This window comes from Eubalaena glacialis, chromosome Y (genome assembly GCF_028564815.1).
Source record: "Eubalaena glacialis isolate mEubGla1 chromosome Y, mEubGla1.1.hap2.+ XY, whole genome shotgun sequence".
Taxonomy (NCBI): domain Eukaryota; kingdom Metazoa; phylum Chordata; class Mammalia; order Artiodactyla; family Balaenidae; genus Eubalaena; species Eubalaena glacialis.
The window spans coordinates 2,199,459-2,222,084 of NC_083737.1; the positions used below are offsets into that span (position 1 = coordinate 2,199,459).

General features: G+C 42.8%; 1 protein-coding gene and 1 long non-coding RNA gene across 2 annotated transcripts in view; both read left to right on the forward strand.

The window, feature by feature from the left end:
- LOC133082905 (pseudouridine-5'-phosphatase-like) overlaps positions 1-9,005 on the forward strand; it is a 136,135-nt gene extending 127,130 nt beyond the window's left edge. Inside the window, exon 4 of the mRNA XM_061179579.1 lies at positions 7,959-9,005. Within this exon, the coding sequence (XP_061035562.1) occupies positions 7,959-8,039 (81 nt within the window). The 3' untranslated portion in view covers positions 8,040-9,005. The remainder of the gene's footprint in view (positions 1-7,958) is intronic.
- A 7-nt stretch (positions 9,006-9,012) lies between these two features.
- The window catches only part of LOC133082906 (uncharacterized), a 220,469-nt gene continuing 206,855 nt past the window's right edge, over positions 9,013-22,626 (forward strand). Inside the window, exon 1 of the long non-coding RNA XR_009699079.1 lies at positions 9,013-9,167. This is a non-coding gene — a long non-coding RNA (uncharacterized LOC133082906). The remainder of the gene's footprint in view (positions 9,168-22,626) is intronic.

Below are 22,626 nucleotides of genomic sequence, written 5' to 3' on the forward strand. Positions count from 1 at the left end.
AGGAAATTAGAGCTCTTATTTATTCTTTATAGCTGCCAGTGTCCTTTCCATCTCTTGATGTTTCTCTTGCTTTTTTGTCCCCAAAACTAAGCTATGGTTTGACAGTCATTCCTGAGTGCCAATTCCTTGATACTCCTGGAAAAAAGGAATATACACTCATTAGTTATCTAAGGGCTTAAGTGGTAATCTGTAAGGGGGAAATATATAGGCGATAACAAACTTGAGAAATCAAAAATCTCTCCATCCCATGGCATCTAACTACTTCTCCTTTGCTTTGGAGCACTTCACATCTGTCCGCCTTCTGCAAACATTTGTCTTTCTTTAGGTGAATCTGACATTGTCTTTAATCCTTTTATGAAATAGAGATCAAGGGGTATGAGAAATAAATAATGGATTTTACTGACTTTTTCCTTCAGAAAAGCCACTAATTCCCAAAGTAGAACAGTAGGTGAGAACTAGCTCCACTCAGGTAACTGCTTGTCTCAAGTAGGTAATGGAAGCTTTGGGGACCCACCTAGCTTAGTAGGTGTCCTGTGCACACCAGGTTTGCCTTGGATCCTTGCTTCTAAAACTATGTGATGGCTGTAGTCTTTTCACAACTCACCAGAATTAACTTGAATAACAAAATAGTCTCAATTTAAAATATTTCCTCTCATAATTCTTTTTCCTAATTGTTTGGCATCCTCTGCCTTCTCTCTCTCTCTTTTTTAAAAAATATTTATTTATTTATTTATTTATTTGGCTGTGTCGGGCCTTAGTTGTGGCACACGGCCTTCTCTCTAGTTGTGGTGCACGGGCTCCAGGGTGCATGGGCTCAGTAGTAGCGGCGCATGGGCTTAGTTGCCCCGTGGCATGTGGGATCTTAGTTCCCTGACCAGGGCTCGAACCTGCATTCCCTGCCTTGGAAGGTGGATTCTTAACCACTGGACCACCAGGGAAATCCCCGCCTTCTCTTATTTTTAAGTACTAACCTCCTCTGTTCAATAAATAAATAAATAGGAAGCAAGCAATTACAGACAGACCTCATATTATTGCACTTCACAGATATTGCGCTTTTTACAAATTTTGAAGATTTGTGACAGTGCTGCATTGAGCAAGTCTATTGGCACCATTTTTCCAACAGCATTTGCTCACTTCGACTCTCTGTGTTCCATTTTGGTAATTCTTGCAACATGTTAAACTCTCCACCAGCAAAAAGAATACAACTCACTGAAGGCTCAAATGATGGTTAGCATTTTCTAGTAATAAAGTATTTTAATTTTTATTTCATTTTATTTTTCAAAATGTATTTATTTATTTATTTGGCTGCATCGGGTCTTAGTTGTGGCACGCAGGATCTTCACTGTGGCGTGTGGGATCTTTCATTGCGGTGCATGGGCTTCTCTCTAGTTGTGGCGTGTGTGTTTTCTCTTCTCAAGTTGTGGTGCACGGGCTCCAGAGTGTGTGGGCTCTGTAGTTCATGGCACTTGGGCTCTCTAGTTGAGGCATGCGGGCTCAGTAGTTGTGGCACCTGGGCTTAGTTGCCCCGTGGCATGTGGGATCTTAGTTCACCGACCAGGGATCAAACCACATCCCCTGCACTGGAAGGTGGATTCTTTAACACTGGACCACCAAGAAGTCCCAATAAAGTAGTTTTAAATTGGCGTATGTACATTGTTTTTTAGATATAATGCTATTGCACAGTTAATAGACTACAGTGTAGTGTAAACATAACTTTTACACGCACTGGGAAACAAAAAATCTGTCTTAGTTTCTTAATGCGATATTTACTTTATTATGGTGGTCTGGAATTGAGCCTGCAATATCTCTGAGGTATGTCTGTGTTAGCAGAAAACCCCAGAATGGGGTGACTTTGATATCTTGTGCTGGGAAGGTATATGTATTTGTTCATAGCTGTAGTTTTTATATGTTCTTTAGGGCAACGGTCTCCAACCTTTTTGGCACCAGGGACCGGTTTCATGGAAGACAATTTTTCCACGGACCAGGGGTGGGTGGGGGATGGTTCAGGCGGTAATGGGGGTGATGGGGAGCAACGGGGAGCGGCAGATGAAGCTTCACTCGCTCACCCACTGCTCACCTCCTGCCGCGCGGCCCGGTTCCTAACAGGCCATGGACCACTACCGGTCCGTGGCCCGGGGTTGTGGACCCCTGCTTTAGAGTTCTTGTCATATATTATACCTTCGGCTGGCCAAATTGATTGTAAGATGAAAATAGCTACCAATAATCATGGTCTTTCATTATATCAAGGCGTTTCACAGACAGTATTTTATTTTTTTTTATTTTTTTAACATCTTTGTTGGAGTATAATTGCTTCATAATGCTGTGTTAGCTTCTGCTATATAAACAGACAGTATTTTAAATTCCAGGTGTACCATCACCTAAATAGTGTTAAGAACCATTGACTAGTTTTTTCACAAGGGGGAGTATCTCTTGGACTTTCATTTTTGCTTCCTCTTCTCTGACTTTGAGAAGTCAGGTAATTACAGGTAATTGTGAAATTAACATTTAGAAGAACACTAAAATCCTAAGACCACAAGGAGGTTATAAGGGAAACCTAGTTATGGAGGAGAGATTTTCTAGCCTGGATAAGCTGCTTCTCAAAAGAGCTTACACGTTGTCTGGAGTAAACATCACTGGCAATGTTGAGAAATCATTATAAGACAGCAGAGATTTCCATCCCCAAGACTGAAAGTGAACACACGTTCTGATTTTTCAAAGTCCAAGGAGAGGATGAATTGCACAAATGTGTGACCAAGAAAGATGGGGTGGTTGACAATATAACATGCCAGGAAAGAGGTCAAGCGGGGACAGCTGAGAAGAGGAGGCTGGAGGTGGTGGTTAGAACTCGCTTGAGATCGCTGAGGAAGCCAGAGCTCTGAGGGAACATGAGCTTAATGTCCTCCCTGAGGGTCATTTGGAGATGGTGTATTTAAAAAGGCGGTTGGTGAGCACTTAACTAAGAAAGTGGAGGTCACTGTGAGTCAGGGTGGGCTCATCATTAACAGGTCCTGCCAGACAAGGCTCATTTCACTGGACTAATAAATACAAGAAATGCAGTTGACTTGAAGGGCATGATCTCCATCTGAGCAGAATTTTGACAGTGTTTTCAGTCCTAGCCCTTGAGGACTGGGATCAACCAAGATCAACTTAACATGATTGAAGTTGATGATTAAGGGATGGATGTCCAGCTGGAGTATGTTTCTCATAGTATGTTTCTCTCTGGCTCTCCTGTTGGCCCTCTCCTGTTGACCATTTCAACTGGGGAGACTTGGACAGGGAAAGGGATAGCCTGCTGATCAGGGGTGCAAAGTAGTGATTAGCCAATACATTGAATGGCACAACTGAGACCAAGAGAAACCAGGAATGAAAAAGAGAAAAGAAGAAACAAGGTCCAGAGGAGACTTGCTGGCCTGGATCAATGGAATGAATCTAACAAGAGGGAGACCGATAGCAGCAAAGTGCCACTTTTTGCTCAAATACACCAGCCACTCAAGTACCAGCTTGCGGGGACAGGGCTGATCGATGGTAAAAACAAAAATAACCAGACATTTTAATTGACTGCTGTGGCAATATGAGCCTTCAGCATAATCAGTCTAACCAAAACCAACCAAACAAACAAAAACACACACAAAACCTCACATAATCTCACACCTCACACAATTACAATATAAATGAATGTTGATGTTGAACATGGCAGAAATGGAAATAACCTTACTTTGGACCTCATTTTGTGATTGCATTCATTATAATAACAGAGAGCACAGTAACTACTTAAAATAGTCTTTCATATTTATATATGCACATCCTCAGTTAAGAGCAAAATTTGGTAAACCATGTAACTTTGGGTTTGGAAAAAACCAACTGATGGAGTGTGAGTGACATCAGAAACTCTACTGAACAGATCACACCTTCAGAGTTGTGGAGGTTTGTCCCGAGCATCCAGTACGTAACATGTTTTCAGAGAAAGACCACTATGGTGGTTAGGAACCAAAAAATGAACGGGTAAGTGGGAGAAAAGGAAAAGAGGACACATCACTAGGAACTGGTGGAGATAAGGAGAGAGGTGAGGAGGAGAAACACAGCAGGCTAGAGGGATACACCTGTACTTGATGAGTCATATTCCTGGGTGACTCTTTGGTGTTTCTGTGCCGAGACTTCTGAGTACAGCTAGCGATGACTCGCATGCTATAGCCACGGTACTTGATCTCAGAGAGAACCTGCCTCATCGCACACTGTACTTTCCCTCTGTGACATTTAACACAACAATAACTAAATAACTATGTGAGCAATTATCTCTCTGCCCATCTAGATGCTAAGTTAAGTCCATGGGAACAAGCACTGTGTTAGTCTCTGTCATCCCTGTGTTCTTAATGCCTAGCGTACAGCCATAATGAGCATGTACTAAGCACTCTATCAACATACTTGAATGAATTATTTTTTAACATTGCTCAGCAATTCAATAACTGCCCTATATTGTGGAAATTTTTAAAACAGAAAATACAACGAAAAGAAATCATGTGTTTCATGTTAGCGAAAGGACATTGCAGCCTGCAAACGAAAGATACGTATCTCAATACAATATAAGGAATAATTTTGACAATTGAACACAGTTCATAAAGCAGATTATCAGGTAAATCTCATCACGCTCATAGGACATGTCACATTCTCTCCCCATAATGCATTAAGTTAGAAATCAGGAACAAAGAGATAAACAGAAAACCTCCATATAGAAATTTTAAAGCACACACTTAAAAAAAAAAAACAACTGTGTGGGTCAAAAAAAAAGTCATAAAGGAAACTGAAAATATATATAAACAATAATAGCACTATATACTTTTTAAAGGGGAATGCAATAAAGCAGTATTGAGAGGGAAATTTAAAGCCTTAAATGTTTATATGAGGACAGAAATAGGATGGAAATCAATGAGTTGAGCATCTAGCACAGGGAGTTAGGAAAAGAACAACAGATTAAAACTTCCACAAGTCAGAAAGAATAAATTAGTAAGACTGGAAAACTTCTGGCAAGACTGAATAGGAGAGAGACAGGGGAGAGGGAAGGAAAGGGAAGAGAAGGGAAGAGTGAGAGAGAGGAGGGGAGGGGAGGAGAGGAAAAGAGAAGGTGGTGGGGGGAGAGAACAAATATAAACTTTTTTTAAAGTATAGATGCTTCTGAGGTCAAGAAGATAATAAAATGATAGCATTTTCAGCTTTATAGCAATAAAGTTGAAAACTTAAATGTTCAAAATTCTAGAAAAATGTAACTGACTCAAGAAGAAATAAACTATAAAAAACTGAGTTAGTCGTAAAAACAACAACAACAAAAACAAACAAACAAACGAAAACTTTCCGCAAAGAAAAGCCTGTGCCCTGATGGTTTTATATGTTAAATCTCACAATCAACAAGTAATTTCAAACTATTACAACTCTTCCAGAGAACAAAGAAAACAAACATAACTCATTTTTTTGAGACTGCCTAACTTTAATAATTAAATTATCCAAGGAGAATAAATCCTATTAAATATAGGGACAGACATCTTAAACAGAATATTAACAATCTAGCAAACTATAAAGAATAATAATCATGAAAAAAATGGATTTATCCTAGTACTACAAACCTGTATCAACATTAGAAAGATCAGTCTATTAATTACCAGGGAAAAACCTGTATGATTGTCTTAACTGATGAAGAAAAATCATTTGATCAAGTCAATATCTATTCCTGACTTATTGAAAAAAAAAGATCCTTAGCAATTAGGGATAGAAAATAACTTTCCTACACTGATAAATAATATATATCAAAAAACCCCACAAAACTGAGTTGAAACTCAGTATTATATTTAATAGTGAAAAGGTAAAAGTATTCCTGTTTAAGATCAGGAGTAAGAATGCTTTCTATTACAACCCCCACTCAGCTTTGTGTTGGCAGTACTAAAGGCCAGCTCAATGATATAAGAAAAAATAAAATGAAACATATGAATATTATAAAGGAAGAGGCTGTTATCCTTCAGAGCTTATTCACTGTCTACCTTGAAAACCTCAGATCTCAGAGAATATTTAGATAAATTGTTAGAATCGATGAGGGTTTATCAAGGTTGCTGGATACAACATAAATATTCACTATCACTTGTATATCTATATGCTGGCAATTATTAGATCACACGCTTTTAGAAAATATCTTTCGCAAAAGTCCCCAAAATATAAAGGATTAGTAATGAACAGAAAAAAAATTGGTGAAAAGACTTTATGGGGAAATTTTAAAAGTATATTGAAAAATAATAAACAAGATAAAAATAAATGAAGAGTTATAACAGTGATACCAATGTTAAAGATGTGCCTTTCACCCTGAAACCATTAGTGAGGACCAGCCTGAACTGTTGGGGTCCAGCCTTTAGTTAGTCCTGGACTTGCAGTCACTCCTGGTTCTCAGCAGGGATGGAGCATCAATTTCCATCACTAACCTCAGAATTCATGGATATTACTCATCTGGAGATGCTTGAATCTGTCTCTGAGAAGGGTGACAGAGCAGGAGACCAGATGCTGTGTTTCATCTTCCAATAAAATGGTTCTAGGAACATGTGCATTTAAAAACACATTTTAAACATTTCTATGCAGGCACTGCTGCAGGATCACAGCTGCACAACCAATTTTTTACACCAAGGAATATCTCACCCATGATGAATTCAGTGACCTTATTTTTCGTTTGTGCATATCTCCCCCCCTCGTATTTCATTCCTTAAATATGCCATTTGTGCCTATAAAGCGATGCCCATGACAGTGAGATGCCACTATCTTTATCTCCAAAGTGGTGACAGCTAATTTATCACTTTCATTTTTATCTGCAAGGAGTTTGTGGAACAAACTTACAGTCTAGAACTCTGTAATTAACAATTCCCTCTGATCTCTTCATCAGTATGTCTAGGACAGTCTGAGTCATGGAGAACATATTTTTGTTAGTGTTATCTAGATCAGGGCGGGGGAGGGCAGTGACCAACTATGACTGAAGAACTAAACAAAATAAAAAATGGCACTTTCCAAAACTCCTGCATTGTATTTATTTTGAAATATTTTAATCACAGTGTATTGATTGGTATGGTCAAATTGTACCAATTGCCTGCTGATTTAGCTGCAAGAAGACATACTTTGGAAGATAACAGTGTTATATAATATAACATTAAATTATAACATTATATTTTATATATTATAACATTGTTATAACATTTTATAACAGTAAATATTAAATAACTTAGTATTAAGCTAGAAGCAACTCTCAGCCATGAGTCTTTGTTTCGTGTCTAACGATACTTATCCTCTGCCTGTTCCTTGATACGTGATCCTGGCAGTGTCTGCAATGAGCTGGTCCAGAGCTTTAGCAAGCAATCCTATTTAGTGTTACTTTGAGGTGCAATCCTGGACATCTAAAGTTCAGAGGTCATGAGGCTGGCGGATGGACTTGGGAAAGGATTGAATGCAGGCTGCTTTATCAAGAGACAGGAAACCAAGGTTGTGGAATACAGTTCACATTTTCCGCTGTATCAAAAGCCTTACCTTTTTGCTTTTGGTAGCTTCATAGTACTGTCATGACTTACCATCCCAATCTGTAAAAATATTCCTTGGCTCAGATGGCCCAGAATTGATTCTTGAAAGTTTTTTTTTCCCTTTGGTTCTGTTATGTCTTCTTTGTTGTTGTTTTCAATCTGGGAGTATCACTGTCATTTGTTCCTTTGTAAGATAATCTGCCTTTGATCAAACATCATTACCAACATTTGACCTAAATGGAGTCAATTATTGCTATTTTCTCATTCTTTAGTGGTAAATTCAATCTGGGCAAGTTTATTAAAAGCAAATTAAAACTAAAATTAAACTTAAGGTTACTTTCTTTATTCCAATAATTTAAATAACACAGAGTAAAACAGATATGTTTCCATTGTTGATTCTGGTTCTTTTCCCTTTTCTTTCAGAAAGAACTTTATATGATATTGCCCACTGAAGATGGAATTCAGCATGAAGACCATCTTGGGCTCCATCAAAGAGATCACTAAAAAGCCAAAGGGCCTCTAGGATGTCACACCTCATGATGTACAGAGGACCGCAGTGCACTCTACAGAATAGGGCTTGAAAACTAAAGAAGGCGGACAGAGTTTCCTCTCTTACTGGAATCTTCTGGAAACCATAGCCATGGGGTATTCCCGAATGCCTCACATCCTTTAAGCAACGTTTAATGGCCACCTGTTGCATGAGAGCTCATCAGGGGAAAGGACCATTTCACGACAACCTAGGACCCTGGCCCTAAACTTTGGTGTCCAGGCTAGTGGGGCTGGGCCATGTGGAGAATTTGTTTTGCCAGGACAGGAGGTCTCGAGGGCCTGGAATCCAAGAATTTCCAGGAGGTCCTTCGCCATATTCCTGCCAAGTCCGTGGCCATGGCCACCACGCTGCAAAATGGCAGAGCCCAGGATCATATTCTCGATACAGATCCCATGCCTTTTTCATTGTGCTGACTCTCTTTGCCATGGTGGGGCTTTTTATGGCCTGGCAGGGTAAGGGCCTCAGCGTTCTAGCCCCAGGTGATGGAGAGTCTACCTGCCTTTGGTTCCTCGAATCACTGACCTGGGAGCCCCATCACGTGGGGCCCCAGGCAGAGGCCCCAGGTAGCCACCTCTGGGATGTCCTAGCTTAGGTGCTGCTGAGAGTTTGTCAGTACTTGTATCTCCCCCTCTGCCTTAATGATCAATGTGTCCAAAGTCACAAACTCAAACCACAGCGCATGGAAATAATGACTTATCCTATGACTGCCATAAACGCACTCCAGTGTCTCAAATGTGTTCCATCGATCATTCTTTAAGGTACAAGAGATGTGTGTCAACATAGAAACAGTCTCTATTCTGGGGAAGAAACTCCATGAATGTGTGTACTGTTGACTGTCAGTCAAAGATGCCATTTTCCTATTTGCGGGGCATCGATGTTTTGCACCAAGCCCTCTCTTCTTAGATAATTGCACTTGACACTTTGGCGTCTACATTCTGAAGGCTTGATGCTGAAGTTTCTACTGCCCTTCCACAAGGAGGACAGCCTGTGGTCCCCACAATGAGATCTGGTTCTTTCTGCTCATTCGTGGAGTGACTTGGAGAGCAGGGAGCTGATTTGCAGAAGGACCACTTGGTAGACAGGTAAGAAACTCCTCGTTTATTTAAATGTAAGCTTAACCATGGCAAATATGGAAAAGCCTCTGGGAAGATTTCTTTTACAGAGCACATTTCTGTTGCCTAGGATATGAATCCTTAAAGTCTGTCTGAGTAGTCGGAATTTACAAACAGGAGTCTTCCCTGTTTCGCATGGTTCCATGTTGGCGCATGTTTGAAATGCCCTTTGAGTTGCTAATTATTTTGTTTGTATTCTGTGCTCAAACAATCACATGGGAGGGTTTTCACCTTGGTATTTTGGCTCCTAGAATGGTAGGTACACGAAAAGCTTTGATTCTCATCCAAGAGGTATCATGTGGGAGTGAAATCTCCAAAGAAGCCGTGGTAGGATGCCCCTTTGCTGCTGTATTGTTTTTTTAATGGAACTCACATTCAGAATTCCCCAAGGAAGTAGCTGAGACAGTGATGCTGAACCTTACTTCAAAAGGGCTATTCTCAAGTCTCCTTGAGCATGTTAATGTCCAGAATTATATAGGAGCTGCTGTGTAAAGCTCCAGGAGCACCACCTATGTAAATGGATCCACCAAGTGGCCCCATGAACTTGGACCACCGTCTTGTTGGTGGTGCAGCCGTGACCCTAGGGGTGCAAGACTGGGGCTGCATCTAGAAGTTGCTGTGGCATCCATTGACCCCACCCATCATAAAAATCATTCTCTCTTTTTCTCTAGTCTTTATGGATAAAAGCTTGGCTTGTTAAGTGAGTACGTCTAAATTAGACCCTGAAATTCTAAGTTTGGAGCCACCAGGAGAGCAATGGTTATTCTCTTCTTTGAAAACATGAATAATTATTGTCTGGGGAAGTTTCATTTTAGAAGGTGAATGCAAAGAGGCCCAGCACGTATGGCCCAATAGGAGAAGCCCAGTCTATTCTGCATGCTGGATATATTCTTTCCACTCTCAAATGCAGTGTCAGCCCATCTACTACTGTCCACTGCCCACTCCCCTACCCATGGGGGACCCTGCAATGATATTTTCTGCCAAAAAGGAAATATTTATTTTAAGAGGCCCTTTGCAGGTCCCTTCTTGCATTCTGCAGTGTTCCACAGCACTAAGTAAGTACTGTATCAACTTCTAACTTTAAGTAGCAGCGTACCTTCCAAAACCTGGTTTTACAATAATGGCTAAAGGTTGGCTGAATGGCAGCTCATCGCTGAGTTAAGTCAAAATCTGTTGTCAAGAGCTACGGGTGTTTCGTAGAAAACTTGTAAAATGATGTATTTTTTTTCTGTTCAGATTTGCTTCAACAGGTGGAAGTACTCTGTGCTTGGAAAGTATGATTGTACCTTTCATGTTATCAGATGCAATAGATTGTGTGCCTTAGTTGTGATTAGGGTTTAGAGGCTAATTAGCTTTTGCGAAGATATGTGTTCCAAAGAGCTGGGAGATCTGCCTTTGTTCCTAGAATGGGCCTCCCGTGGGGACATTCTTTCATACCCCATTGGTTGCTCACTATGGTAGAGTCACCCTTGATACAGCTGCCAAGAGACAGTGACCCCTGTGGGCTTGGGGGAGGTGGAACACCAGGCCATCTGTGGACCATGAGGTGCAACGCCCACGTCCACTTCAAGAGCAGATGCCTTCAGGGGAGTTTCTGTGGGTGGCTGGCTGGTTGGTAATCGGGTAACTCACCCTTGTGTGATTTTGGAGGCGTCCACACCCTCCATGTCCACATGGACTCCCCTGCCTCCTTTTCACAGATGCTTTGGGGACCAGGCTGTCTATTGGAGCCCGGCCGGGGGTTGAAGAAACGTAGTCAGTGTACAGGGCAATGTCCCCGGGGAGCTGCTGGTCTCAGTAGATCCTGGGAGTGAGTCAACAGCGTCAGCCAGCACGGGGATGCATGAGCACAATTTTGGTGATGATGAAAGATAGTCTTTGGCACATAAATCATGACGGAGGGAGACAGGCTAGTGACAACAGCATTTTGGGGGTGGGACCCTGGCAGCAATATCTGTAAAGCTCCCCGGGTGGTTCTAACGTGCATCTGAGGCTGAGACCAGTGGACCAGGACTTCCTAAGAAGCCCCGGACAGCTGGGCCTGTCTGGTCATCGCGCCTGCCTGCGTCTCCTGAGCTCTGGCCCACCGCCCTGGCTCCTGACCTAGCCTCTCGCTGCTCTCCCACCTCCAGGCCATTTACCTTTACACCGAGGACCTCTGCTCTCTCAGCCTGTTCACCTGCCATCTCTTCCACCATCCGGCCCTTTCCTGAGGCCGCCGCTACCCTGCACTGCTCCCCACTGCGTGGCCGCTTATCTTTGCCCTGAGCACCTCTGGGGAACGGCACTCACTGAGCTCTGGCTCTTCTCACCCACAGGACCTTCTCCATCATTCCCCTCCAGCCACCTCCATGGCCATGCCTTGCATCTAAGTTTCATGCAGTGCCAAGACCCTCCTGAAATCCCAGATGCAAACCTCCCAGTCTCTAACTCACACTCCCTGTGGTATTCCCATAGGATGAATCCTGCCCTTCGGAGAGCTCTCCCCCCGGGCTTTCATGCTCTCTCACATCACACTGTTTTATCTTCTTAATCCTCTAGTTGTCCCTCATCTGTGTCCTTGGGGGTTCCGACGCTCGTGTCCACCCACTAAAGGTTGGTCTCATTTTCAACCGTCTTCTCGGGCAGCTTATTCAATCCGGGCTTCAAAAAGAGCAGTCTTGTTCTGTACATTCCCATAGCACCTTGTGCTGTGCTGAGACCCACCACAGAGCATCACGTTGTCTATTTACTTGTCGGTCTCCCAGCCTGAGTTAGTCAAGTTCTCTAGAGAAACAGAACCAAGAGGGTCTCTACAGATACAGATGTATAGATCAGGGAATTTGTGTCTATCTGTCTATAGCTATCTATAGCTAAATCTGTCTCTTGCTATATAGAGAGATGGAGGCAGATTTTGATAGATAGATAGATGGAGAGATTCAATAGAATTACAATTAGCTATTGTATAGATAAAGATCTATAGTAGTTACATATAGTAGTTACATCTGTAACTATAGATAGATGTATTTGTATGTATGTATCCATCAGGAGATTTATTTTAAGGAATTGGCTCATGTGATTGTGGCAGCTGGCTGGTCTGATATCTGCAGGGTGGGCCAGAAAGCTGGAAATTCAGGCAGAGATTCTATGTGGCAGCCTTGAGAGAGAATTGCTTCTTCTTTGGGAAACTTTCATCTTTGCTTTTAAGGCCCTCGCCTGATTAGATACGACCCACCCACCATCCCACCATCCCCTGCCCAACCACATTATGGAGGGTAATCTGCTTTACTCAGAGTCTGCTCATTTCAATGTAATCACATCTAAAAAAAAACACACGTGGACTAGTGTTTAAATGACTGGGCCCCATAGCCTCGTCAACTGATACATAAAATTAATGATCACATTACACCACGCATCTCAAGTACTGAGAGCAAGCACCTTACCCAGCACCTTATGTGTAAATACTTTGTGTCCAACTCCTATATAACGATAGCAGTAGCAATGATCTGTACAGTTTACTGAGTTTATACTACGTACCAGGCTTTGTTCCTTGGCCTTTGCATGCGATATTATATTGAATCCTCACAGCTATCTTTGAGGCAGGTAATTTTGCTTTATGTGAGGTAACTAAGTTCAAAAAATTCCAATTTATAAACCAAATGGATATAATCAGTGAGTGGCAGGGCTGGGCTTTGATACTGGTCTCTTGGATTGTAGCTATAACCCCGATATTCTAGCACTTTCTACTCCTTCCCTCACCTACATTGTTACATAGGGTATAATCCTATGCTCAGATGGAAGAGAAATGTGTCTTTTCTGCGTCTCTCGAATTGTTTCTGTAAATGAGTATTTATGAACAACCTTTCTCCTCTCAAGTGTGTAAAAAAAAAAAAAAGAAATTCCTGGGGTTGCATTAAGCCTCTTATAACCCAGAGTCTCTCTCTTGACCCCCAGCTGCCTCTTGTTTTAAAACAATACTTGGAAGGAGATAAATCGATAGCTCTCTTGGCAGAGCCCTTACACGGGCGTTAGGGTATCATTACCATAACATTATGCGTCAGGAAGCAGTTTTCCAAATGACACTTCAGTGACCCCAAAGAGCCTTAAATCAAAGAAGAGAGTCTTGGGTTGTGACCGTTTAGTGCAAAAAACATGCATCGACTTCTGGTTTTTTAAATAATCAAGAAAACATCACACAGAGGACAAAGTCATTTAGCTTATGATTCTTTGGACTACTGTCTGGGTCCAAGTAGATGTCACTGTTTTCTTTTCATTGTTCCTTGTCAGTGCTTTCAGATCCAGGCCCTAAAATTGCATGGTATTACGAGGAAAAACAAAAACAAAAACTTGCATGGCAGTGGGGAATTCTTGACTGGAATATTTGTAAAAGCGGGCTAGAAATGTCTTGGGGGAGGGGACCATGTCTTACTCAACATTGTATCCCTGGCTACTTGAACAGTGCCTCATTCTAAACACAGAGGAGCCCCAGACCCATTTCTTCAATTGAGTCACTGAATCCCCTGGGGAATCAGGTCTTTGCATAACAAGTTGGTTTTCCTCTTTATCCAATAGCTTAGTTCTCCAGAAAATATATAGAATGTGCCTTTCTCATGCAGTTTCCAATACATTTTCCAGAAAATAAGATGTACGCTAATGCCATTTCAATTGAAAGAGGTTTTCACTAAGAGTATTACGGTCATTTGAGAAGAGTAACTTGCTCTTTATGTTGTGCAAAAGACTTTGTCTGAAGCACCTGCCTAGTCAATAAAGCTGTCCGTTGCCTGTAATATAGATGTAGGTCCCCCGTCCACGTCCTAGAGCACGGTTCTCGGGAAAGTACCAGAGCAGGCACGCTAATGCCAGTCACGTATCCCTGCATGGTGGGAACAATTGTGTTTTCTTTGGAGGAAAATAGGACAGATGAAGAACCTGGCCAACCATCACCAAATACTCAATTCCTCCCTCATGCATGGAATCAGTTTCCAGGAGACTGAAGTGATGGCTGTAGAACCTGTTTCTTTCTTCAGAACAGCCCACAAAATGTCCAGTGTGAAGGGATCAAAACCAACTACCCAAATGACTTCCCTGGGGGAACATTTCCACGCACCATACGGGGGCTCCTGGCCCCTCCTCGCCCCGTTGTGGTGGAAGATCACTCCTCACCTCCAGCTCTGAGCAGGGAGGGAGTGTGCCCTGCCGAAGGAATTCGTCCTCACCTCCCAGACCACCCCCTCCCCCCTTCCAGCGGTCCGTGTGATGAAACAGATTCCCGCTACATCTCTCAGCGATGGCCAGGGTGCCATTGGCTACAAATGCACTGATGAACACTCACTGTTTCAAGAAAGTGCCAAATAAAAAGTAACTCAGCCAAAAAGGAGGAGTTCTGGGCACAGATCAGCTGGTGAAGGAGAAGAAAGGCCCAAGAGAAGAATCCAACTCAGAGGGGACATGGTTCCCTACACGCCCTGCTCAGGGGGGATGCGAGAGCCCAGGGTGTGTCCTCTGTGATCCATTGTGGTTACAGGTGGCCACAGTGCTCATTACACACTGTCAGCCCTGTCACTACCAGAAAGCACCCTTGCCTTCTTCCAAAAGCTCCACGGTAAACAACTTGTGCAAGCATTACTATGTTTTGAGAATCTGTTTATTGGGGGGTCATTCAGCTTGTTAAAAGAAAACAGAAAGGTTGAGGGGATGCCAACAGATGAAGCAAGGAGACATATTGGCAAGTCGATTCCATCAGGGATGAGAAAAGCACGCCAGGGTAGGAACTTGCATTGACGTTGGGAGGAACCCTTTGTGAATTTAACACTGAAAGTCCCACACGGGTTGTGCTTGTCAGAACAAAAAAAGAAAACACATCCGGACTTAGTAAGGAGAGACTTTTATTCAAAAAGGATTCTTGGAAGGAGGGAAAGAGACTGTTGCATTAGGGGCAGGGCGGCTATTGCATTTGGGACAACATTCTATCTATAAGGTCAGCAAGCAACAGTTAGCAAAAGGGGATCTTCTTTTTTTATAGGAGGAGCAAAGTTGATTCCCTTGACCTGTATTCTAGAAAGAACTAGGCAAAGGGAAGTGGGGTGAAAGGGTGGCATGATCCAATGTAGACCAGAGAATATTTTCCTAAGAGCACCCTGTGCTGGGGTGAGAGGCTGCTGGCTCAGACTGAGGGGGGGCCAAAGTTCAAGGTCCTGGGGGGCAAAGGGAGACGTTGAACCCAAGTTTGGTTCACAAGCATTTCGTTCCAGTTCATCAGTGGGGACAAACCACTCAGGACATCATTTATGAGACAGAGGATGGCAATCTGGAGGATCTGTGTCTGGCCTTGTCCTAGGTTCCCAAAGGGAACATCTGTGAGTTTTATCTAACTCAGGTGGGGAAGGAAGGTTCTTTGCAGTCTGCAGTTTTCCAGGACACAGAGGATGGGGCAATTCCTTAACCTTCCCTGATTTCCAGGAGCACAGGGTTTGCGTAAAGTTCAACATTGTCTTGGGTACATGGAAACAACCTAAGTGTCCATCGACAGATGACTGGATGAAGAAGATGTGATACACACACACACACACAATGGAATACCACTCAGCTATAAAAAAAAAGAATGAAATAATGCCATTTACAGCAACATGGATGGACCTAGAGTAAGATTATCATACTAAGTGAAGTGAGTCAGAAAGAGAAAGACAAATACCATATGATGTCACTTACATGTGGAATCTAAAATATGACACAAATGAACTTATTTACAAAACAAAAACAGACTCACAGATGTAGAGAACAGACTTGTGGTTGCCAAGGGGGAGGGGGAAGGGGAGGGATGGATTGGGAGTTTGGGGTTAACAGATACAAACTCTTGTATAGAGAATGGATAAACAACAAGGTCCTACTATATAGCACTGGGAACTATATTCAGTATTTTGAGATAAACCATAATGGAAAAGAATATGGAAAAGAATATCTATATCTATACAGATATAGATGTGTATAACTGAATCACTGTGCTGTACACCTGAAACTAACACAAGGTTGTAAATCAACTACACTTCAACAACAACAAAAAAAGTTACTAAACCTCAGCAGAAACAAAAATAAACAAAAGGTTTTGCTCTCTAAAACAAACAAACACTGTCTTGGGTGAACCCTGTGTAGGGACCTTGGTGGGAACATCGATAGAAATTCTCAACCCCCTGGGTGTGCCAGATCTGTGCCCTTGGCATGTGAAGGAAGCAGCTGATGATGTCCAGGGGAATGTTTGTGTAATCCTGTCTCAGGGAATGCCATTGCGTCATGGTTAGGAGACGGCCACTTTGCTGGTGGAGGCTGCTGTGGCAATCCCAGGGCATCCCGGAGTCTCCAGGAAGAAGTGCCCCACTGGGGCAAGCTCGCTGCACGCCCTCATCAGGCACTTCATTGCACTTATTTATTTATTTATTCATTCATTCATTCATTCATTCATTCATGCTGTGTTGGGTCTTCGTTTCTGCGCGAGGGCTTTCTCCAGTTGCGGCGAGCGGGGGCCACTCTTCATCGCGGTGTGCGGGCTTCTCACTGTCGCGGCCTCTCGTTGCGGAGCACAGGCTCCAGACGCGCAGGCTCAGTAGTTGTGGCTCACGGGCCCAGTTGCTCCGCGGCATGTAGGATCCTCCCAGACCACGGCTCGAACCCGTGTCCCCTGCGTTGGCAGGCAGACTCTCAACCACTGCGCCACCGGCGAAGCCCCCATTGCTTGTCTTTATAACAGCTTCATTGGCATGTAATCCCCCCAGCATGCAGTTCACACACGTAAACTCTACAACTCGGTAGTTTTGAGTAGATTCACAGAGCTGTGCATCCATCACCACAGTCAATTCTAGGACGTTTTCATCCTCCCCCAGAGCAACCCGGTCCCCATCAGCACTCACTCCCCATCCCCCCTCTCCCACCCCTGATGCATAACCAGTCTCCTCTCTGTCTCTCTGGATTTGCCAGTTCTGGGCATTTCCTATAAGTGGGATCTACAGTCTGTGACCTCTAGTGCCTGACTTCTTTCACTCGGCACCCTGTTTTTGAGGTTCATCCCCATTGCAGCTGGTGTCACAACTTCATTCCTTTTTGTGATCAAATAGTGCCCCCCTTGTAGGGATGGAGCACGTTCGGTTCATTCATTCATCAGTTGATGGACCTTGGTTTGTTTCTGTGTTTGGGCTGTTGTGAATCATGCTGCTGTGAACATTCATGTGGGAGTCTGTGTGTGGACAGATGGTTCTCTCTCTTCTAAACGTCTCTCATGACCTACAGGGGCCGCCACTCTTACTGGGTGGGTCCCAGTAGGTACCTACTTACAAGTAACTACAAGACGTGGGTCCCTAGGCTGGTGCAGTGCCGCCAGGATTCTGGGGCTGGGAGCCCTGTGCAAAACCAAGTGAACATCCTGTCCCCCAACTCTGTACACCCTTGACGTGGCTCATGCTGTTCATGTGTCCTGTACCTTAGCCTCTCACTGAATAGCTCGCCCCTTCGGGGTCACTCCTGTTCTCAAGAGACAAAGAGCCTGACTGTGCTGGAGGAAGGCAAACCCTGGCAGGTAGAGTATTGGCCTGAACACGGCGATGGCCCTGTCCTCTCTCAGGAAATGCTTGCAGGAATTCCTCGGCGGCCCAGTGCTTAGGACTCAGCGCTTTCACTGCCAGGGCCCGGGTTCCATCCCTGGTTGGGGAACTAAGATCCTGCATGCTGTGTGGCCAAAAAAAAAAAAGAAAGAAAAAAGAAATGTTTGCAATGAGGAAATGGTCTGTTTGATCCATTTAGTTAAATCCATTTCAGTTAAATCTATCCAAGGGCCTTCAGGCAGCGGCGGACAATCAGCATCGATGGTCAGTCCTCCGTGATGCCTCGGTTTGGTCCTGTACAGGTTTGCACACCCGTTTCCAGCCTCCCTGGCCGGGAATGTGCCCGTGTGACCCAGTCCTCCCAGGCAGAAGCCGAGCTGAGCAGAAGTGAAGGGTGCCAGACCCAGCACGAGATTCCCTCCTGTACGTCCCAGCCGGTGGCAGCGCTGACACCCTTGGGGACCCTGCGGGCTGTGCCTTGAAGCCGCAGGGAGTGTGACTTCTTGGATTCCCGAGTGACCGTGTGGAACAGAGGCTCCGCTGCCCTGCGGCACATGCTCTCCACAGCAGGTGACAGTGACCACGTCTCAGCTGGCCACGTCCGCTCTGCCTGTACCTGCAGCTCAACCTCCTCGGAAGCACCAGCTCTGGTCTGTCAATTGGGGATGATCACAGCACCCACGTCTTCTGTTCTGTCCTGCCGGGGGTAACTTAATGCACGTAAAATGCTTCCTAACTCAATCGGTGTGCAAACATCTATTCTTAGAATTAAGAATTAAGACAGAGGTGAGACATCATCGCCTATCAGTCAGAGATGAAACTATTTACATAGAGTTGGACTAGGGATGGAGTTTTCAGAAAACATAGAATGAGACCAATAATAACCATATAAAGCAAACTTTAAACACTCTAAATATCAACCTTGTATGGAACTAGAAAAAGGAAAAAATAAAACCAAGACAACCCTTTGCAACGGCCATGGCAAAATCGAAGGAAACTTTCCCACTAGCGGAAATTCATGGCGTAGAAGTTTGCATTTTTGAGCGACTGTCCTCACTTAGATGTACACTCTGGGACACATTTAACTAAAGAAGAACTTTCCAAAGTGACTGCATTGTGTAGCAGAAAGGTTCATGTCGCAGAAATAATAGAATCTAATCCAAACACTGGACTTTATCAAATTGTCTGCAGTCCAAAGGGAAGGATTGATTGAAAATGAGACAGAACTACGGGACATTAATACCTACAATTGTGAGCGCCTGGGGTTTATTGTGTGTGAAGGCTCGTCTAGACTCCAACACGGGGCTATAGGATTTCAATCAAACACATTTTATGGAATTAGGCAACTTAATGAGAATGTATGTGCTATTTTATTTGACTTTTTTTTCAATCTCTCAGCGGCAGACCCTGCCAAATTAAAACAGTGGTCCAACAATGGCAGCCAACATCTCTACCGGTGGTTAAAATTACAGCTCCCTAGCCTGGGGGATGGGTTTTGTGAGCCTGACAGCATCGAGACTGTTACAGGTTCTCAATACATGCAAAATTATAATAATTGCCTCCACTTGTTCTCTCTTTCAGAATCATTCATCGATTTTCCTTTTTGTACTCAAATTACAGAGTACATTTTAAAACGTTTTATTAATTCCTAGCATATTTCAGACTCCTTGAAAGTAGGTTTCCACTGTGCAAAAGCAGTTGCTTGTTATTGTATTATTTACAAGGGCATGTTTATTCTTTTTAGCATGAAGAATGCTACCAAACACTGTATTGCTCTCAGGCATCCAGACCGGCGCGGAGGTAGGGGCGGTGCCCCTTGTGACTTGTTTTTATCCTTAACCTTTGTTTCTTAGCTGGTTTGTTCATTTAGTCATGAAACGGTTATTTAGCCCCTACCCTGTAAGAGAGGCAGGGCTGTCTTCTTGCAAATGCAGAGACGACTCGAAGGACGCTTTGGTGGACGTCACGCTGGAGGGGAGCTAACCACCATGCGGACAGTCTCGATTCCACGTTGCAGTGGTTATGCCTGAACCAAGTTCAGGAAGTGGGAGGGCCAAGTCAGGAGTCCAGACTGAAGACCAATGCATCCAGGAAGACTTCACGGAGGAGGTGCTTCCAGGTCTCAGACGTTTTCTTTTCTAATGGTACCCTTTCCCTCCCGTGAAATTTTAACACCACGGTTACACTGTGTATCTGTTCACGTGCTGCATGCCTGTCTGTGCTTTATACGTAAAAACAGTAAGAGTTGTGGCCCTAAGAACCAATCTCTGCCCCTCAGGGGTGCTCCTGTCCCCACTGAGAATGCGTCCTGGACCAAGAAATGACATCATGGAGTGGGCAGAAAGGAACTTTAGACAAGACAGGAAGGAGAGTACTCCCATTACCACACTGGCTGAGGAGTCTTACATGTTTACACGTCACACAACCCACAGAATGCTTCTAAGTCTACAGCCATGTCTAATTATTTTTACATATATATGTGTATTTGTGCACTTTGTAAATGCTTATGTGGTTTACCTGTGTACATTTACGTTATTGTCCTTTATTATTTTCTTATTGAGGTAGAGTTGATGTACAATATTATATGTTTCAGGTGTACAACATAGTGATTCACAATTTTTAAAGATTATATTCCATTTATACTTAAAAATTTTTGGCTATATTCCCTCTGTTGAACAATATATATATATTTTTACTCATAGATCATTTATTTGTTTACTACACTTATTTAACAAACATTTATTGAGCTATTCTTGTGCCGCACACACCGTGTAATAATGATGACATAGGTATCTTAAAGTATAATTGTTGAAAATCAAATTAAAATGTAGAAGTAGGAATTTTTGATGCTACCTCAGCATCACCAGGTACTAAAATTGAGTAATACATTAAGTAGCATTTATTGACTTGTTTCTTTATAATAGCTACAATATATATTGAAATCAATTCTCAAAGCCCACCTGGTATGTTTGAACCATTGTTCATTCCATGTCTCTCTCTCTTTTTTTTTTTTCTTTTTTAACAACTTTATTGGAGTAATTGGTTTACAATGTTGTGTTAGTTTCTGCTGTATAACAAAGTGAATCAGCTATACGTATACATGTATTCCCATATCCCCTCCCTCTTGCATCTCCCTCCCACCCTCCCTATCCCACCCCTCTAGGTGGTCACAGAGCACCAAGCTGATCTCCCTGTGCTATGCAGCTGCTTCCCACTAGCTATCTATTTTACATTTGGTAGTGTATATATGTCCATGCCACTCTCTCACTTCGCCCCAGCTTACCGTTCCCCCTCCCCGTGTCCTCAAGTCCATTCTGTACGTCTGCGTCTTTATTCCTGTTCTGCCCCTAGATTCTTCAGAACCATTTTTATTTTCTTTTTTTTAGATTCAATATGTATGTATTAGCATATGGTATTTGTTTTTCTCTTTCTGACTTACTTCACTCTGTATGACAGACTGTAGGTCCCTCCACCTCACTACAAATAACTCAATTTCTTTTCTTTTTATGGCTGAGTAATATTCCATTGTATATATGTGCCACATCTTCTTTATCCATTCATCTGTTGATGGACACTGAGGTTGCTTCCATGTCCTGGCTATTGTAAATAGAGCTGCAGTGAACATTGTGGTATATGACTCTTTTTGGATTATGGTTTTCTCAGGGTATATGCCCAGTAGTGGGATTGCTGGGTCGTATGGTAGTTCTATTTTTAGTTTTTTAAGGAACCTCCATACTGTTCTCCACAGTGGCTTATCAGTTTACATTCCCGCCAACAGTGCACCCCTTTTCCCACCCCTTTTCTCCACACCCTCTCCAGCATTTACTGTTTGTAGATTTTTTGATGATTAGCATTCTGACCAGTGTGAGGTGATACCTCATTGTAGTTTTGATTTGCATTCCTCTAATGATTAGTGATGTTGAGCATCCTTTCATGTGTTTGTTGATAATCTGTATATCTTCTTTGAAGAAATGTCTATTAAGGTCTTCTGCCCATTTTAGATTGGGTTGTTTGTTCTTTTGATATTGAGCTGCATGAGCTGCTTGTATATTTTGGAGATTCCTTCATCAATTGCTTCATCAGCAAATATTTTCTCCCATTCTGAGGGTTGTCTTTTCATCTTGATTATGGTTTCCTTTGCTGTGCAAAAGCTTTTAAGTTTCATTAGGTCCCATTTGTTTATTTTTGTTTTTATTTCCATTTCTCTAAGAGGTGGGTCAAAAAGGATCTTGCTGTGATTTATGTCATAGAGTGTTCTGCCTACGTTTTCCTCTAAGAGTTTGATAGTGTCTGGCCTTACATTTAGGTCTTTAATCCATTTTGAGTTTATTTTTGTGTATGGTGTTAGGGAGTGTTCTAATTTCATTCCTTTACATGTAGCTGTCCAGTTTTCCCAGCACCACTTATTGAAGAGACTGTCTTTTCTCCATTGTATATTCTTGCCTCCTTTATCAAAGGTAAGGTGACCATATGTGCGTGGGTTTATCTCTGGGCTTTCTATCCTGTTCCATTGATCTATATTTCTGTTTTTGTGCCAGTACCATACTGTCTTGATTACTGTAGCTTTGTAGTATAGTCTGAAGGAGTTATAGGGAGCTGAGGGAGCCTGATTCCTCCAGCTCCATTTTTCGTTCTCAAGATTGCTTTGGCTATTCGGGGTCTTTTGTGTTTCCATACAAATTGTGAAATTTTTTGTTCTAGTTCTGTGAAAAAATGCCATTGGTAGTTTGATAGGGATTGCATTGAATCTGTAGATTGCTTTGGGTAGTATAGTCATTTTCACAATGTTGATTCTTCCAACCCAAGAACATGGTATATCTCTCCATCTGTTTGTATCGTCTTTAATTTCTTTCATCAGTGTC